The sequence below is a fragment of the Phragmites australis genome, chromosome 4 (genome assembly GCF_958298935.1).
Source record: "Phragmites australis chromosome 4, lpPhrAust1.1, whole genome shotgun sequence".
NCBI classification, from domain to species: domain Eukaryota; kingdom Viridiplantae; phylum Streptophyta; class Magnoliopsida; order Poales; family Poaceae; genus Phragmites; species Phragmites australis.
The window spans coordinates 2,683,001-2,702,247 of NC_084924.1; the positions used below are offsets into that span (position 1 = coordinate 2,683,001).

The window sequence follows — 19,247 nt, forward strand, 5'->3', positions numbered from 1 at the left end:
ATCTTAAACATTAAGTTAATCAAATGAGAGAATGAGATTACTCTTACACAATCTCATTATGTTGAGTAGGTTTTGAGCCGCTTTGGCTATCAGGATAGCAAGCATTCTCAACACCTTATAATCCCAGTGTGATATTTCAAAAGAATAAGAAAAGTGGTAGGGATCAACTGAGATACTATCAGATTATTGGATCTCTAATGTACTTAGCTAGTGCTACAAAGCCTAACATCTCATTTGTTGTGAGCAAATTGAGCTGGTTTACTTCTAACCCGGGTGATGAACATTGGTGTGCGCTTGAGCGAGTTATATGTTATTTGTTTGGTACGAGTTATGGTTTTCACTATTATGGGTACTCATTGATACTGGAGGGTTATAGTGATTCAAACTGGATATCTGATACTGATGTGATTTACGCCACAAGCAGATATGTATTCACTATATGTGGTGTTGTTGTCTCATGGAAGTTTTGCAAACAAATCATCTTGATGAGGTCAACTATAGAAGCAGAACTCACTGTATTAGACACAACCATTGTTGAGGCAGAATGGCTGCGTGAGTTATTGATGGACTTACATGTGGTTGAGAAACCGGTATCAGCTATCCTTATGAATTGTGATAATTAGATGGTTATTATCATAGTAAATAGTTCTAAGGATAATGACAAGTCCACAAGATATGTAAAGAGACGACTGAAGTCTGTCAGGAAATTGAGAAATTTCAGAGTGATAACCTTGGATTATATTCAAACAACTAAGAACCTGGCAAATCCCTTTATAAAGGGGATATCAAGGCATGTGATAGATAATGCATCGAAGGAGATGGGTATGAGACCCATGTGAGTTATAATATAGTGGTAACCCAACATATGTGATCAGAGATCCGGTGAATTAGGATCTGGAAAGAACATCCTATTGGTCTAACTAGAGTAGAGTACCTTTATTTTTGACCCACTTGAGTAAAGATGAAATGCTCTCAGAGATCTATAAGGCAGGTTGTCTATTGCCTTAATATGTTATGTTGGCTTTAAGTAGTAAATATGCTAATCTACAGAGCATTCTTAAAAGAACACACCTATACGAGCCTGATTGTTGGTCGTAGTCTATAAGACTTGGGTGATCTCTAATAAACTCATGAAGAGACTAAGGATTACGACTTATATGCTCCATCCGCGGGGTAGCTTACATGCAGCCAAGTATCAGTTATAACTTTAAGTGAAACTTATTCACATAAAACTTGCAATTAAATGCATAGTCCATTGTCCAAGTTGTGGATGAGTGTAACTTAAAGCTCTAGGTGGATGTTCAACTTAATAGTCTCCACTGAAACGCTAGATCTCTGGGGCTTTGAGATCTGATGGAGGATTGTTAGAATTATAGGAGGCCTATATAATTTTAATAATTTTCAATAAATCTCAAAAGTCCATGCTATGTAGAGGCGGCCCATGATGAGATCTATTCTCTATTAATATCATATTGCTAATAGAGGTGGAGGTGGGAGAGTTTTCTCCCTATATATCCAAGGACCCCCACCTCGTTATGTTAATTATATAGAGTGATAATTGAGAGTAGCCCTTAATCTAGAAAACGCTCTCATTATGTGAGTCTAGATAAGAGTTAGGGATTTTTGCCTCTTTCTCTCTCTGTTACGTTGCTGTTATAGTCTACTCCATCCCGGCATTAGCGTGCACCGGCAAACAGGAGAGCAGATTCCTGAAACCCTCACTCTTGAGATCCTGCACCGGAAGAGGGCGAATAAAGTTTTTGGTAAGCACTCTGCGTAACTGTTCAAATTCTTCACCATGTCTCGTCTTTCTGGTTGCTTGGGCACTGTCCGCTGTCATCATCAACAAATCCCGACGCGTCGTCAGCAGGATCGATCATGCCATCAATAGGACTGCACCAAGGGTCAGCTTTAAGCCCTTATCTTTTTACTTTGGTGATGGATGAGGTCACAAGGGATATACAAGGTGATATCCCATGGTGTATGCTCTTTGCAGATGATGTGGTGCTAGTCGACGATAGTCGGACGGGGGTAAATGGAAAGTTGGAGCTATGGAGACAGACCTTGGAGTCGAAGGGTTTTAGGCTTAGTAGAACTAAAACTGAGTACATGAGGTGCGATTTTAGTACTACTAGGCACGAGGAGGATGAGGTTTGCCTTGACGGGCAGGTGATACCTCAGAAGGATACCTTTCGATATTTGGGGTCGATGCTGCAGAATGATGGTGAAATCGATGAAGATGTGAGCCATCGAATCAAAGCCGGATGGATGAAGTGGCGCCAAGCTTCCGGCGTCCTCTGCGACAAGAGAGTACCACAGAAGCTAAAAGGCAGGTTCTATAGGACGGCAATTAGACCTGCGATGTTGTATGGCGCAGAATGTTGGCCAACTAAAAGGCGACATGTCCAACGGTTGAGTGTAGCGGAGATGCGCATGCTGAGATGGATGTGTGGCCACACAAGAAAGGATCGGGTTCGGAATGATGACATACGTGATAGAGTTGGTGTAGCACCAATTGAAGAGAAGCTTGTCCAACATCGTCTGAGATGGTTTAGGCATATACAACGCAGGCCCTCAGAAGCGCCTGTACATAGCGGAAGAATAAAGCGTGCGGATAATGTCAAGAAAGATCGAGGTAGACCAAACTTGACATGGGAGGAGTCTGTAAAGAGGGATCTGAAAGACTGAAATATCACTAAAGAACTAGCCATGGACAGGGGTGCGTGGAAGTTAGCTATCCACGTGCCAGAGCCATGACTAGATTTGCAAGATCTTGGTTTAATTTGTAGCCTACCCCAACTTATTTGGGACTGAAAGGCTTTGTTGTTGTTGTTCTGCAATTTTTAATTTTGAGTATAGTAAATCTAGTCATTTGTAACGTCATCTTACACATGTCTAGATTATGCTCTGATGATATAAACATATCAATTTATCAGTTTTTCTCATGGATTATATATGGATTAAATTAAACTAAAAATACCTTATTTTCTAACAACATTACATTACACAAACTCACTCACCAACAAATTTTACTTACAAGTGGTCGTCCCCCGCCCTTTGACCACGCTGCTCAAACTGTAACATGTGGTACAAACACAAACACTATCTTTACAAACCCATCAACTACTTACTGAATGGCACCTGAACATTTGAAAGAGCAGAGGATCAAAGAATCTGATGATCCAACCGAGCACAGCAAAACATGGTATCAACATGACCTTTTCTCCTCTCTGTTTATGAGTCTACCGTGTTTCAGCACCGATGGACCCGTCCTTTTGAAGCTTCAGGCTGAGGTTGTTGAACCTTTGCCTCGAGTACTGCCTAGACGCTTTCCTCCAGTCAGTGCCAGCTTTCATCATGGCCGCAAACTCGTCAAAGCTTATCTTCCCATCCTAAGAAAAAACACAGATAACACCTTGTTGTTAGGATTACCTGATAGATTAGATTGATTACACTCGGAACAGGCGGAATTTGAACAGCTCAAACTAGTCACTGTCAATTACCAATTGCATTACCCTTATCCTATCCTGGTCTGACCCAAATCCATTAATTTATTACAACATAGGACTAACGATAACAAACGCCAATCCTAACAAAAATATGCCTTGCGGGTAGCAGAATCAAAACCCTGACTGCCACTTGGTCAAACACAGGTGATATTATTCTATTCCCGGAACTATAATATTTAAAGCAGTTTTTCTAGTATTTCCGACGCAATTTCGCTCATGCTAGTAGTTCATTCATTAACATTTACCAACATAAATGTTCTTAGAAATTAATTTTGTGGTATGTGAAGGTAGGTTTGCTGACCTTATCTGTGTCCACATCACGGATGATGCCATTGATAATGTCGTCATCATTTCCCTCCAATTCATCAGCCAAAGCCTCTCTAAGCTCTTCAATTTCTATGTACCCGCTCTTATTTTGGTCGAAGTATGAGAAAGCCTTCTGGATATGTTCATCATTGCCTATTTTTCTCACATGGATAGACACAGCAACAAATTCTCCATAGTCTAGTGTCCCATTTTTATCAACATCAGCCTGCAAAACAGTGAAGGTAACATAAACAAGTTTCCCCAAGATATTTTTGCTTTAGGGTACACCATTTTTGGTAAGTAACTCACAGCATCCATCAATATCCTAATGTCTGAATCAGGCATCTGGTTTCCAAGTTTACGGAGGCCAGCCTTGAATTCCTCAAAGGTTAACTTGCCATTCTTGTTCACATCCATTTCATCAAACATTTGCTTTATGTCAGCTACTTCCTCTACAGATAGATGCTCAGCAATCACCTGCAGATGTTTGAGCATAAAGCATCTTAATTTAACTAGAGGCACGTCTATTTGTGTGGAATTTAGTGCACCTTTTATGCAATTAATTACACGTACAAGTTTTTGTTCAGTAAGGATATTGATGTATTTTGGTACCACTCTGCAACAAGTCTTACCCTTAGGGATTTTTTCTTTAACTTGTTCATTGCAGCAAATTGCTGCAGTTTGGCTCGGACAGTGTCACCAAGAGGAATGTCTGGCATCTTTTTGGAGTCATGTAGCCATGGATGTTCTGCTCATTCAATTTCACATTGTCAGAAAAGCAATGCCAAAATAATTTGAGACATGAAACTAGTAAACTCATGATTAACTTTGAGCGACATCTTTCAACAAAATAAACATGGTAATAGAAACATAGATTTACCCTAAAATTAATCTTAGCGGAGAACCAGACTTTTATGGGGGTAGTTATTTAAAACTAATCAGCCTATGATCATGTAGGTTCATAAGTAGCCAATTGCCACACGGCAAATACATAATACTGGCATAGTGGCATCTCCCGATGTAATATTCAGTTCACCATAACAATAAGAGTGAGATAGCATTCTGTAGCCTGTAGTTTGGGAAAAGATGATGGTGATGCTTACCAAGTACTTGTGCTGCAGTAAGCCGTGTGTTTGGATTTGGGTCCAGCATCCGCTTGACAAGATCTTTAGCAGGCTCAGATACTCTGGGCCATGGATCTCTTCTGAAATTAACAACAGAGCGTATAATTGCCTGTGCTACTCCCTGTTCAGTTTCTGCACAGCATCACATGTATGCTGTTACGATAGTGCTCTAACTCCCCCATGAACATACACACGTGCTAGTCAAGCTAACGAAAGTACCTGCCCAAAATGGTGGCACACCACAAAGAAGTATGTAAAGTATCACTCCTGCACTCCAAACATCAACTTCAGGACCATAGTTTCGCTTTAAAACCTCTGGAGCCATGTAGTAGGGACTGCCTACAATTTCAGTAAACCGCTCACCTGCATATATAAGCCATTGGTAGTAATGAACAGATATTCCGTTTTTTCTGAAAAGCATGTTATACATATTTCCAATCAACTGTGTAAACAAAGTTAGCTCCATTTTGCAGGGAAATGTGGTACAGCACAGTGGGCAATTGCATCAGCACTTCACTTTCTTTTTGATGTAGAAACGTAGAATTCCATTCATTCAAAATTAAGTGCTTGAGCATCAGTCGTTAGCAAAGCATACCAGGCCTGAAGAACACGGACAGCCCAAAATCAATCGCCTTCAGAGGGGAACTGTCCTTCTTGTTTGCATATAAGAAGTTCTCCGGTTTAAGGTCCCGGTGAATGACACCATGCATGTGGCACATCTTTCACAGCAAAAGGAAGAATGACACATGTCACGAGACAATGAAATAATGCAAGAAATAACGATGGAATAAATGATGCGCCATTGGCAATAACATCCTAGATCCAGCATGAGTATAGGCTTAGAATTGGGATACTACTAGTAACATGACATCCTAGAGCGCCGTGATCTCTGAAAACCAATACTACTAACTTGACCATTGAATTTCGTTCAGAAGCTTATCCTAAGCTCAGCTGGAGGCTAAACAGTATTCCTCACAAATTCATGAACATCATGACCAATTCATGAAGAAGCAGCCAGTGCAAACAAGTAAAACAACTTGAGCAAGAACCAAAGAGTCTTCTCAGCTGAACTACGAATTCATGAATGTAACAGCCACTACTAGTAAGGCACTACGAATTCATGAATGTAACAGCCACTACTAGTAAGGCCCTATTTATTTCAGCTCAGAATTATAATAAACGATTTATAGATGATAAATTATAATAAGTTAGATTATGATAAGCTGAAGGAAAATAAACTGTAAGCTGTTTGGCAATCTAAATTATTGTAGTCTGTATTATTGTCAAAAATCTGCAATACCTTCAATAGAAGGTGGGAGATTCGGGTGTAGGATGAGAAGAGTGGTATTGGTGGGTAATTTTTCTTAAATTTGATGAGTAGTATAATAGAAGATAAAATAAGGTGAAATAATCTGAGTTTCAGCTTATAGGATTATTATAATCTGAATTTTAACTTATAATAATCTAAACAAATAAACTAACTGTTTGTTTTAATTCAGAACAAATAAACTAATTTATTATAATTCTGAGCTCAACCAAATAAGATCTAAGTAATCATACAACTGCAATAAGCAGTAGTAAGCAATAAGCTAGTAAGAACCAAGAAAAAAGAAAGCGGCTCGTGGCTCACCTGGACCACCTCCACGATGGTGCGTGTGACGGCGGCGGCGGCACGCTCGGTGTAGTGGCCCCGCGCGACGATCCTGTCGAAGAGCTCCCCTCCCTCGCAGAGCTCCATGACGAGGTGCACGGCGTCCTCGTCCTCGTACGCGGCGCGGAGGCTGACAATGTTGGGGTGCGGCGGCATGTGGCGCATGATGTCCACCTCCCGGCGCACGTCCTCCACGTCGACGGGCGTTCGCAGCTTCTGCTTGGATATCGACTTGCACGCGTACCGCGCCCCCGTGGTCGGTTCCGTGCACAGGTACGTGATGCCGAACTCGCCGCGCCCCAGCTCGCCGCCGAGCTCGTACCGCGCGCCCAGGTTCCGCCCCGTCGGGTCTCGCAGCACCACCAGCCCCGGCCGCGCCGGCGGAGGCGCCGCCCCGCGGTTGTACGTGACGTTGTACGGGTTCGCCTTCCGCTGCTTCCGCCGGTTCTTGCCATCGCCCTGCGTCGCCGGCGTGCCGCAGCAGTTGCCCATGGCCGCTGCCTACTAGCAGAAAAATTGGTGAACTGGAATCCGGTGAGCTGGATTCAATTCAACAACGGAGGCGAATGAAAGCAGAAAAAATGAATTGGAATTGGGGAAATTCCGTGGGCTTTGTACTGGGACTTAGCGTATGAGCTGGGTCGGGGAGGAGTCCACGAATTCTGGATGCGTTCTAGAAGCAGGCAATAAAAAGAAAATCTTTCTCGGGGGTTTTGTGGAGAAGACTGCTGTTTAAGCGAAAAGATGCGATCTTTTTGGGAGATAGTAGAGATTTTAGCGGAATTGGTATGGGTTGTCAGGATAATCCCGTGAGGAATGGAGCAGTTGGTGTGTGTTTCTGGAAACGCGCTAGTCCAGCAAGGGAATAACACTGGGCAGCTATTGTCCAAGAACGTATATTTTCTTGGCCAAAGAGTTGTCGGTTTATATTGGGACCATCAGCTGTTTAAGTCTCCCTCATTTTTCATGATATCATATACAAAAAGTAGAATTCTGAATGAACTGGTTCTTGTGAAAGAATCAGATGTAACTACTTGGAACAAAGTAATAGGTCATCAAGGTTGTAATATATTTGCAAAGCAAGGATCTCGTTTGTGCCGAATTAATAGTTTCCAGTGTAAGTCCATGTCATCCAGACATGAGGGCGACTCGGCAAGGTAACACTGTGCCCTTTTTTTTGCTGCTTTTTTTTCGAACTTTTGCCGCTGCTTTTGCCGATCCGCCTGTTGGAGCCGCGCTGAAGCAGAGTCAGTGACAGGGGAAGGGTTGAGGTATCTTAAATTTGGCGGACTCTCGGTTCCTATATCACTATTTATACATTTATACAGGTGACTGTAGATAAAAAAAAATAGAGGAGTAATAGAAAGTATGCCAAAGATTAAAAAATAGAAAATACTATAATAATATTAGAGGATGCTGTAATAGTATTATAAAAGATGATTTTTAAATATCTGTTAGAGATGGTTTAACTTAGCTATACTAACACTAAATTATCGATTTTATTATTATTTGAGTGTTAAAAGGTTTTATCATGTTAGCTCAAGCCCACAAAATTATCACTTTATTAAAAAATCTATATCACTCATTGTTATAAACATCTAACGGCCTATATTAAACCAAAAAAATTCATATCAAATACGATAATTAGGAATTAAAAATTATAAAAAATAGCAGTTTGATTTTCATATAATTTGGAATGCAAAATATCTAAATAAAGAGTCTAAATAAAATAAAATTAATAATAAAAGTGATTAATTTTTAATAAAACTTTATCATGATAAAATATTACAACGAGATTAGCCGAGCTATTAACGTGTGTCACCGTGCTAGTTTTATAGAAACAAATGTACTCTTATCGCTTACGCAACCCAATCTACCTGTCACGAATTCATTGTTGGCTAAAAATTCTGACTGAGTGCGGTGTAATGGGACGAGATTAACATGGGAATAACGAAAGGGATTTTCTTGTTTCATGTTCTGGATTCGCAGGAGATCTTTTGGAATACAAAAGACTGGTAATGGTGTGAAGAAGACTTTGAAGTTTGAAAACTCGGAAGGAGGGTTCGGTAAGCAAGAAAGCGATGGGTTTTTTTTTAGTTGGGCAAGAAAGTGATGTTGCTTGAGCCCCCATTCATGACAACGAGAAAAAGGCGAAAAAAATAACATCAATCTTTCGTCTCCACGCGCTGGATTGCAACGGAGTCATCGATTATTCTAACCCCAGTCGTTCATTGACCCGCAACGGTGCCTGACAAAATCAACGTTCAATAACTAGGGGAAACAAAAGCTTCAGTTCAGACTTCAGTCACTGACAGGATCAACGCCCAGGATCAACGGCCAAGGAAACAGAAGTTTCAGTTCAGACTTCATACTTCGTGTCAAGAACAGTCGCCTGCACGCAGACGCCAAGAGGCCGAGCGTGACCAACGAAGCTCTGCCTAAAGGTAACAACCCCTCCCCCCCCCCCCCCCCACACCTTCTCCTCCTCCTCCTTCCTTGCCTATCATCCCTCCTCTGCCTTCATCTGCCTTCTTGCGCTTTAACTTCTCGAGCATGGCCTCGGCGCTGGCTGTTCCACGCACGAGTTTCTACCCGATTAGTTAGTCGTAGGATTTACGCTTTGCTCGTCGATCTGGCCTGGATCCCGCACAAATCGAACTTCCCGCACCTGGATCCGACCTGCAATGCCCAACCACTTGCCGGTCGAGCCTCCGTTTTGGTCGATCCTTCGCTGAAGTCGCCAAGGAAGCACCCACCCACTGCATTCACTCCACGCCACTTGCCCGCGGTTTGAAGACTTGCTATTTACTACGCCTACCCGGACAACCTCAAATAGTGCTATTCATAGCCTACGAGATAGCCGAGCGTGGCCTGAGCCTAAGTGCACGTCTCGTCAGCCCTCTAACCGTCTTCACTATTCACGACACCGCTCCCAACCAGGCCTCCATCATGGCGCCCCTATGCTCCATCTCCCTGCGGTTATCACATCCGAGCATGGCACCCTCTCCCTCGCCAATGTGTGGCCGCCATGAGCTGGAGTCCAGGTGGACACCGGTCCAGCACAAGCGATGGTGGCGTAGTGTCGGGAATTCACTACCGCCTGCAGCCCCTACACATGCTCCTTCAAGGTCGTGAGCCCCCCATCTTTAAAAGGGTCCCCAAAGGAGCATGCTTTCACTGCTTGGCTTCTGACCATCGCGCGACTGAGTGTAGAGACCTAGTCCGATGTCTTCGTTGTTAGCGGTCTGGTCACCGGGTGGCCTCGTGCCGCACTCTAGTTACCACCCGAGGAGAGCGAGGTCGGCTGGCCTCACCAGTTCGTGGCCACCCGGCAGCCCATGTCGGCTTTGCACCTTACGGCGAGAGCGATAGCGACAAAGATGGTGTTTCTTGGCGACCTTAACCTCCAACCGGACGAGGACGGCTACCTGATCTCCCTCTCCTTTGATTGCGCCTGGGAGCTCAAGGAATGGGAAGGCTCGACGCTAGTCTCTTGGACACTAAGCCTGCCAGTGGGGGGTGGCGCGAAGCAAATCAAGGACGTCATGCTTGATGCTCTTCGCCTTCATTGTGGCAACATCACTATCTCTAACCACTACCCCGAGTCATATCTCTACTATATAAAACACGAGTTGATCATGCATCAGCCTCCTTAGCTCCTTTCCTCACACCCACCTAATAAAAAAACCATCAAAAAACCTTTGTCATGTGTCATTGCGCACATGTATTGTACTAGTACTTGATTAAGTTTGAGCATAAGAGCTATTGCGCCAAGGGCTTGGACTTGAGGGTGATCAAGCACAATAGGGTGCACTTGTGCCTACGGCCATGGCGAAGCCTTAGCTAGGCCATAGGCGCTGCTTTCTTCTTTCGCATCCGGCTCTTCCTCGAGGGCATCCCCATCCATGCATGGTTGCTCGAGATCATTGAGCGAGTCATTGGCCACACCTACTCCTTGGAACATATTGAATCTGACATGCTCCTTCATACAGAGATAATCATCATCAACTTAAGGGCCTAGATGGCAAACCCAAGCCACATCTTGAAGGAAATATGGCTTACTTTTACGCATCAGCCCGCGATCCACTCTTCCTCTTCTCTGCGGGTCTCCATAACTCCAACTGAGCACTGGCAATACGGAACTAAGTTTCGAGTCCTCATCCACTTGGACGCCGTCGAGGACTTCTCTGCATGCTCTGTGTTCCTCCATGATCAGCCTTCGGCGCCAATGACAAGGCCCTTGACCAACAAATTCTCCTGGTGCCACGGGAAGATTGATGGCAAGTTAGCTCCCATCCGTGTCCCACGTTCGCCGAGACGCCGACCCCCCCTCTGGGGATGCAACTGGGGGAGGTCACGGTGCACACCACTCTTAAGGCGAGCGCCATGGCGGGAGCCGCTGCTGGGGCGGCAGACAACACAGCGGCCACACCTGACGAGAGTGCACGTGAAGACTGCCTGACGTGCCAGGGAGGTGGCCACATGAGGGACGCATGTCGAATTCGTGCTATGGAGCTGGTGACCTCGGATGCTCGTTCCCCACGTGGCATGGACACCACCCCTGATAGGGGACTGGCCACCTCGCCCCCTCATCTATCAATGGCCTTGGGCGGATGCCCCTCGTGCGACACGATCGGCACCACTGCGGGGGACTCAAACGCTATGCCACCCTTCCGTAGGCATGCTAATGGGTTGAAGCCTAACATAACTCAAAGGAAATCATATCTTTTCCTAGCCCGACCGGACCGCCCGTTTGACCATCTCTACCGAGAAATTACACGTGCCATAACAAAGGAGCAAATTACATAGCCCATAAGCTCCCAAAAGATAGTGGGCTCACCTGTGGCCTACGCGAGCAAGGTTTCACTGTTGTTGCTTCCTCTAGCTCGTCCCCATCCTATGCTGCTGCTATGTTACGCAACCGTCCCCATCTCGAGCAAGAGACAACCCTAGGGATCGAAATTGGAGCTCGATGGCAGCGTGGCTAACTTCGGCGAGCTGAGGGGCGGTAGAAATCAAAGGTGGGTGAACAAAATTGAAGCGCAACAGACGAGTTTGGGGGTGGTGAGCCTCGAATCGAGCGTCAGCCGGCTAGATCAGAACCGATGGTGCTATCAAGCTCTCCGCTGACACAAATTAAGCTCACCGTCACTGAATGCGAGCTCGCCACCGCACAAATTGAGCTCGAGGTATGACGTTGAGCTCAAGGTCCCAACTGTTGAGCTCGATCTCCCCACTGCCTAGGCCAAGATCCAGATAAGGACCAACGCAAGAAAGTGTTGTGCCTCACTGAGAAGCTCAAGTCTGAGCAGCTCAACAAGGCCACTATGCAGTACGACACACATGTATAGTTTTAGCATTGCCTCCAATGTTGTTTCCAATTTTAAATTTTTATTAATACATATAGATCATATATTCCTTCAACTTTGAGTGCAATATTTGAATGACTGCACACTCTACAGCGGACAAAGAGCGGTGGAGGCGTGCAAGGTGCAGGACGGCACACAATTCTTTAAGCAGAAGCTGGCTGAGGACGTGAAGCCATGAAGGTATACTCAAAGCTGAAGGAGGTTGAGTCCCAATCCATGGTGGGCAAGGCCGGCTGAGTCCTCAAAGTAGCTCACCGAGTGCTGCATGGTGGGCTGGCTGCAATGTGCCACCAGTGCTGGACGGTAAATGAAATACCGACCAGGGTGGATTCATTTCCAACTGCTCAATCGGGGTTAGGCGGCGGAGATTCGGTGTAACGGGAAGAATTCCTTCAGAACACCCCTTGTCCCCCTGGTACCCGTCGTCTTCCTGCAGCAGTCCCTCCCACCAGATCATAGAGCGGGGACGGGGAGGCGCGGCAATGGCGGCGGCGGCGAGGGCCGACGAGTTGGGTTCCTTCGCGCTCCTCCCTGGTCCGGAGCCGCACGCTGCAGCGCAGCATGTCGATTTGTTGCTTCTGAATTTCCGATCAGTTGTTGGCTCAGCATGCAGAGCGACCAGCTCAGGGATCGCTCCTGACTCCTCCCCCCGGCACCAATTTGCATGTCCAAACAATGATGCAGCAGCAGAGCAGGGCTGTCTGTGTGTGCTGTGTTTGTGTTTCTTTTTCTTGGGGAAAATTGCCACGATACCACTCTCTTATACTTTGCCAAAATAATCCTATATGTCATAGACACATCAGTAGTATCTTTTGTCTGATGGACTGGAGGTGAAAACTAAATTAATAAATGAAACGGTCTGTTAAATCGCACAAGTTTTTCAGGTGATGTTCCATGGAGTTGCATGCATACGTACCAGCAGGAACTTCACCTATTGTTTACTCTCCTGGATGGTGATAAACCTGAAGAAAGAAAAAGGGGTTCTTGGGCACAAGAGAGATTTTGAGGGCGATGCATGATTTTCTTCCGTTTGGTTCACGTCCTTGGGCTTTGATCACTGGTGTCTGAGAATCTGCTGCTTTCGACTGCATGTTAGTCGCAGCCTACTTCACAAGTATAACATTAGTTGATGGAAACTGCAATGCAATTCTGGGGAATTTCTGTCAACTGCCAATTCAACTACCGAATCGCATTTGATCATAGGCAATCACGGATCCAATGCACCGGCAAGAGATGAGGCGACGATGGTGGTGCAGAGCGACGAACGACGGCCGAGTGAAAAAGATCGATGAACCTCTCTCTGCCTCGGGAAAATACAGAAGCTTGCTGGCATTCGAATCTCTTCGCAGTATCAACAGGTAAGGAAACACAGAAAGGTTCAGTTCACTCTTTTGTGGAGGTGTAGAGACTCTGAAAGTCTGAACAGGTAAACAGAAGCTTCAGTCAGGCTTCACGTGACAAAGATCAACATCTATGGGGGAACAGAAGCTTCTGTTCAAACTTTCAGAGCTTGCACGCCTAGAAAAGATTTCAGAATCTAAGAACTTCACTTTCCCAGGATGCAAAAGGCCGAAACGGTTTCAGATGCTGCCTTCTAGTATTTTTCTTTTCTTTTCAGATGCTGCCTTTCTAGTTTCTAGATACAAGATGTCGACGAGACATTTTATAAGATGGTGTTGTATGTCTAGTCTGCCATTTGCTCTAGGAGGGAGAGGTTCACACGGTGCAGTCTCAAGTCTCTGAACACACCACTTGCCATCCGATGTGTTCGTGGCCTTGGTAGCTAGTAGCTGCTACCTCTGATGGTTGCTGATGCACGCCATTGACGGTGCTACACTGCTAACAAGTATTCGATGGCGAAGTGTCTGGTCATAGCTAGAATCACACTCTGCAGTCCTAGCCGAAATGCAAAGCCGTTGATTTAACTGCCACCGTGTAGTTTTTTAAGTAAATTTTAAAAACCTACAATTATTTTGATATATATTATAGAAAATTACAACTTCTGATGCCTATTTTAAAAATCTACAACTATTTTGATATATATTATAGAAAACTACACCTTTTTGATGTATATTTTAAAAACTTATAACTATTTTAATATATATTATAAAAAATTATAACTTTCTCACCGTATGCTCATATGTCATCATCTATGACATATAACAATGGATCTAACTGTTGTTAGAGGATGACGGAGAAAGTTATAGTTTTTTACAACATGTGTCAAAATAGTTGTAGATTTTTAAAATAAACATTAAAAGTTGTAATTTTTTAATATATGTTGAAATAGTTATAGGTTTTAAAATCTACTCTCTTTTTTTCAGGTGTGTCATTCATTATTCAGTTCAGGCTGTTCAGCCAGCTGAAGAACCACTCCAGAAACTTGACCTGTTGCAGGTTCATTTGGAAGTGATTCCTCTGATTAAGATTTCACTTGAAATACACACCGGAAACAAACTAGCTTGTCTGAAACTTTTGGCTTCTCATGTTACGTGCGTACAGTCGCCATTTCGTCACGCAAGTAATCCAATATTTCAAGAACATCAGTACCACAGAGTATTATTCTTTTAGGACTTACATTATTTAGTATTATTCAAGCACGACACATCGATCGATGAAACACAAAGCTCAAGCCTCGCTTCCATCACGTCATGTAGGACGACGCGCGCTCCAACCACCATGACCGCCCGATCGCCGCCTACGATATCCTGCGACGAAGCAAGCACGCGCTCCATGAGAGAGAGAGAGAGAGAGAGAGAGAGAGAGAGAGAGAGAGACGAAATGGCGCGCTTACTTGTTGCAGTCGGTGTGGGTGTTGATGGGGATGCCGAGGCTGATGTTGCAGCGCGCGGGGAGCAGGCGCGCGCGCTCCGGGAGCACGCCGAACGACGGGCCCGACTGCTCCAGGCACCTGCAGATCGCGCGGCGCGCGTCCGCGGTGCCCCCCATCCTGCGCAGCGCCATCGCGCCCCGGCAGCAGCTGTCGCTCGGCACCGCCGCGCCCGCGCCCACCAGGAACGTGCCGCACGGGATCAGCGCGTTCACCGCGTCCCCGCACGACACCGCCCCCGCCCCCGCCCCCTCCGCGCCACGCAGCGCCACCGCAACGGCCGCCAGCGCTGTCATCGTCCCCAGGACGATCGCGTTGCGCCTGCGTGCGTCCATTGCGCTTGGATGGAGAGTGACGCGTGTGTCGGTGTGTGCTCGCCTCGCTCGATCTGGTGGTGTTTATAGGCGGCGGAGGTCAAGCAGGTTGGTGGTGCACCTCAATGCGTCCTGCAACCGCGACGTGCTCGTTGCCGATTTCGGCACGCTCTTATCCGAGCCACTCCGTCAGCAGGCGCGCGTTGTCGGACCAGAGCAAGACGCATACTCATTCTTCTTGAATGCACCGCCATGTTCGCAGTGTGCTACGAGTTGTCCATGAGTCCATCGCTCTGCATCTGCATGAACCATTCTCAGGCCGCTGTTGGGCAGGGACTGTGTCTGTATGCAGCCCATGGACCTTTTACGGCCCCGTTTACTTAGGAGTCATTCATCAACGGCCGAGATCTTCCAGCGCCATGCTTGAACCATCCAACGACTCTCCTTCTGCTTACGCCGAGATCTTAAGTCGGCGCCTCAAGCCATCGTCTCCAACAGCTTTATTCTTCTCGCAACCATCATCCCTGCCCGCCAAACCCTTAGTGCACGTCCCCAGGCCCGGTCTTGATATTTCCGTGACTCAGAACGAGATTAAAAATAAGATTCTATTATTAAATATAAATCGTTCAAAACTATTTTTTTCAGTTTACTTTTGAATCAATATACATAGTATATATATATATACTATATATGGAGCCTCTGGGTTTTAGAGGTTCGGGGCGGTCACCCGCTCGAACCCCCCCCCCCGCCAGCCCTGCGCGTCCCATCTGTGATCTGTCATTCTGTCCCCATTATTTTTCTACGAACCTCCCCTTCCCGGTCTTGACCTCGGACATCGGTTCTTGCATCGAGCGTTCGCGTTGCCAATTTGCCGCATGAACTCTGTCACGCCGTGCGCCGAGCTAGCCGGCCGTCGCGAGTTGAGCCAGCTTTCGATGAGGATCATGGTGCGGACCCTGCGCGGGGAGCGGGTAGCGCTGGACGTCGACGGCGTCACGACGGTGGCGCAGGTCAAGAGCATGGTCATTGCCGGGGAGCGCGTCGCGATGGACATGCAGCGGTTCTTCTTCGCCGGCCGGCACCTCGACGACAACGGGCTGCCGATCGCGCACTACGGCGTCCGGCACGACTCCATCGTCTTCCTCAGCCTCCGACTCAGCGCCGACGCCACCGCCTCTCAGTACGTACACGTCGCTCCGACGAAATTACCATGCATTTTGGGTTGACACGTTTGACTGATCGATCGATCGACATGGAAGGCAGGAGATGCATAGCGTGCAAATGCAGCCAGAATCACTGACCGTGAAGCAAGGATCGCATCAGCAGCAGCAGCATCTCATGCATGTCGATGACCATGACCACGAGGCAGCGACGAACAACGGCGAGGAGATCATCAAGAGGAAGCCGATGTCGCGGCGGTCGCTCGGCAAGATCCTCTCCCGGCTGCACGTGGACTTGTGGACGACCCAGCATGACGCCAAGTTCCTCGACCTGCTGCTGCGGCACACGCGCAACGGGGACCGGAACGTGGGCGACCTGACCGCGGACGACTGGTCGACCATCCGCGCGGAGCTGAACGCGGCCACGAGGTCCGCGTTCCCCGTCGAGGAGCTGCAGCGGCGGCTGGGAGAGCTCCGGCGCGAGTTCGACGCCATGAACCGGATCAAGAACCACCACCGGTTCAGCCACGACGCGCGCCGCCGGGTCGTCGCCGCCAAGGAGGCCGACTGGAAGCGCTGCATGCAGGTGCCCAATTGTTCGCGAGAATGACTATTATTCTTTTGATGATCTGGTCGGAGTGTGACCTGTTTTTTCTTACATCCATTTGTTTTCGGAGTTCCAGGAGAATCCGGAGGCGGTGGCGTACCAGGGAGGAGCCCGCATTTCGGTCGCCTCCGGGTAATCTTCTCCGGCGGCGGGGCGAAGTGCAGCGAATCGCGGGCGAAGAGATGCCTGAGCAAACTGCTGCTCAGCTTTGGGCTCTCCGCTGTAAACTGTGAAAAAGTTGACACTTTCATAGCGGATCTGTATGCAAGCGAGACAGGTGGACAGGTGTCAATACTCCGTAGCTCGCATTTTGTACAGAAACGACGGCGCCTTCTCCTGTTTGTCTTGTGACTTGTGTGTTTCGCACGTGGACTAAAATTTCGTTGAAATTTCATAAATTTCAAAGAGAAATGAAATATTTAATTTTGAATTTTTTTTACTGGTATGTGAGACTTATATAGTATACGAAACGGATCGAAATTTCAATGAAATTTCATAAATTTTGATTTTTTTTCACCGGTGAAAAAAATTATAGAACAAAATTGAAATCTCTATTTCAGACTTTCAATGATCTTTGCTCTTCGTTCACCAGATTGTCATTTTAACATCTCTGATTATCAACCGGGAATGTGAAATTGTTAGTGAGAAGCAGGCTGAGAACGGATGATTTTCTTTATTTATATATATTTTTTTATTTTCAAAATTAACAGAAATATGCTTCCATTTCAAAAAAACAGCAAAAATATGCGCCACGCTGGGTCTATTTTTTGTAAATTCTGATAACGGGCGCATATTTTTGATAATTTGGAAATAGAATATATATAAAAAAATATTCAGAATGGATGGTATTGCGTGAACGCTTGGGCCAAGCCCATCGTATTAGCATGGAAGTGGAATTCGTGCGATGAGAACTGCTATAAGTACGATCCGACCGCTCGAGGATAGTTCCGATCTGCGTACTGCATCACAGAACACTGTAGCAACATGGAGTCGAACGACCGGATCGTATGCATAGCATTTTCGTCGTGCAATAGACCCAATCTTAGTCCACCTCGAAATGGCTTCAGCCGGATTCTTACGATTCCTTGTTGGAACGGATGACTCGTTCTGTTCGGTTGGAGTTCGTCCTGGTCTCACGCGCACGTCGTGCGATAGTCCTTAGCTGTAGGGATAGTTCGTTGCTCTCCCGAGCTCCTTCTGTACTTGTATATATATACTCTCAAGATGCAATACATAAGCAATTGATTGCCCTAATTCTCATCTACATGGTATCAGCCTTTCCTCGATCTTCCTCTCGTTTCTTCTCCGCTGCACACTCTCTCCATGGCGTCCAGCCCTACGAGTGCTTCGGCCTCCTCTCTCAGCAATCCTTTTGTTGCTACCGATCCCACCCCACTCGCCGCTGCTTCGGTCCAGCTTGTCAACATCCAGGCACACGTGCCCATCGTGCTCGAGCTGGATGATGCCACCTACAACTCCTGGCGTACATTCTTCGAGATGACCCTCCGCAAGTTCGGTCTCCTCGACCATGTCGACGGCACCGTCGACGCACACCTTCGTCTTCTTGATGCCGAATGGACTCAGATCGATTATGCGATCGTTTCCTGGCTGTACACTCGGTGTCCAAGGCAGTCATGGATGCTGTGGTCCATCCTTCCCCGACGGCGTTCTCTCTCTGGACTGCAATCCGCGGGCTCTTCCGCGACAACTCCATGCAACGCGCGGTCTATGCTCTTCAGGAGTTCCACAGCCTCTACCAAGGCGACATGACGATCACTGAATACTTCACGAAGCTAAAGACCCTCGCCGACACGCTCAACGACGTCGGGCATCCGATCTCCGATCAGGCTCTCGTCATCAACGCGCTTCGCGGCCTGAGCTCTAAGTTCAGTCATGCCATCGGCGTCCTCACCTCCAAGCTTCCTCCACCGACGTTCTTGTACACTCGCTCATATTTGCTGCAGGACGAAACTCGCCAGGTGCACACGGCCAAGATGGAGGCTGCGACAGCCTTGCTTGCCGCCGGGTCTGCTTCCGCGGCGTTATCCGCGGGCGCTGCTCCCACCCCGACGACACCATCATTCACGCCTTCGAAGACCAATCACACTCCATCCAAGAAGAAGCGGAAACAATCCGACGTCCGTATCCGCGGTCCGCATGGTGGCATTTCGTCATCGACTCCAGCCGCGTCTCAGGTGCCTTGGGCCCCCGCCTACAATCCATGGACGGGCGTGGTCCAAGCCTGGCCACTGCCACAATGGCGACCGGCCGGCTCCGGGATTCTCGGCACCCGCCCGGGCGTTCCGGCGCACAGTGCCATGATGGCCTCGACCCCACCGTTCGTCTTCAACAACCCCGCAAGTTTCAGCCCCATGCA

At 47.0% G+C, this 19,247-nt stretch overlaps 2 protein-coding genes and 1 pseudogene across 2 annotated transcripts; 1 reads left to right on the forward strand and 2 right to left on the reverse strand.

The window, feature by feature from the left end:
- Positions 1–2,917: 2,917 nt before the first annotated feature.
- On the reverse strand, positions 2,918–7,544 carry LOC133915191 (calcium-dependent protein kinase 8). The gene is made up of 8 exons (XM_062358263.1): positions 6,570–7,544; positions 5,535–5,658; positions 5,159–5,302; positions 4,919–5,071; positions 4,448–4,563; positions 4,125–4,292; positions 3,811–4,041; positions 2,918–3,392 (listed from the first exon to the last, which is right to left on the reverse strand). Exons 1-8 carry the CDS (start codon positions 7,080–7,082, stop codon positions 3,243–3,245), a joined length of 1,599 nt encoding a protein of 532 aa, XP_062214247.1. The 5' UTR covers positions 7,083–7,544; the 3' UTR covers positions 2,918–3,242.
- Positions 7,545–14,749: 7,205 nt separating this feature from the next.
- On the reverse strand, positions 14,750–15,124 carry LOC133914005 (non-specific lipid-transfer protein 1-like). The gene has a single exon (XM_062357172.1). The coding sequence runs from the start codon at positions 15,122–15,124 to the stop codon at positions 14,750–14,752; it is 375 nt and encodes a 124-aa protein (XP_062213156.1).
- A 914-nt stretch (positions 15,125–16,038) lies between these two features.
- LOC133914006 (uncharacterized) lies at positions 16,039–17,537 on the forward strand (annotated as a pseudogene).
- Positions 17,538–19,247: the final 1,710 nt, after the last annotated feature.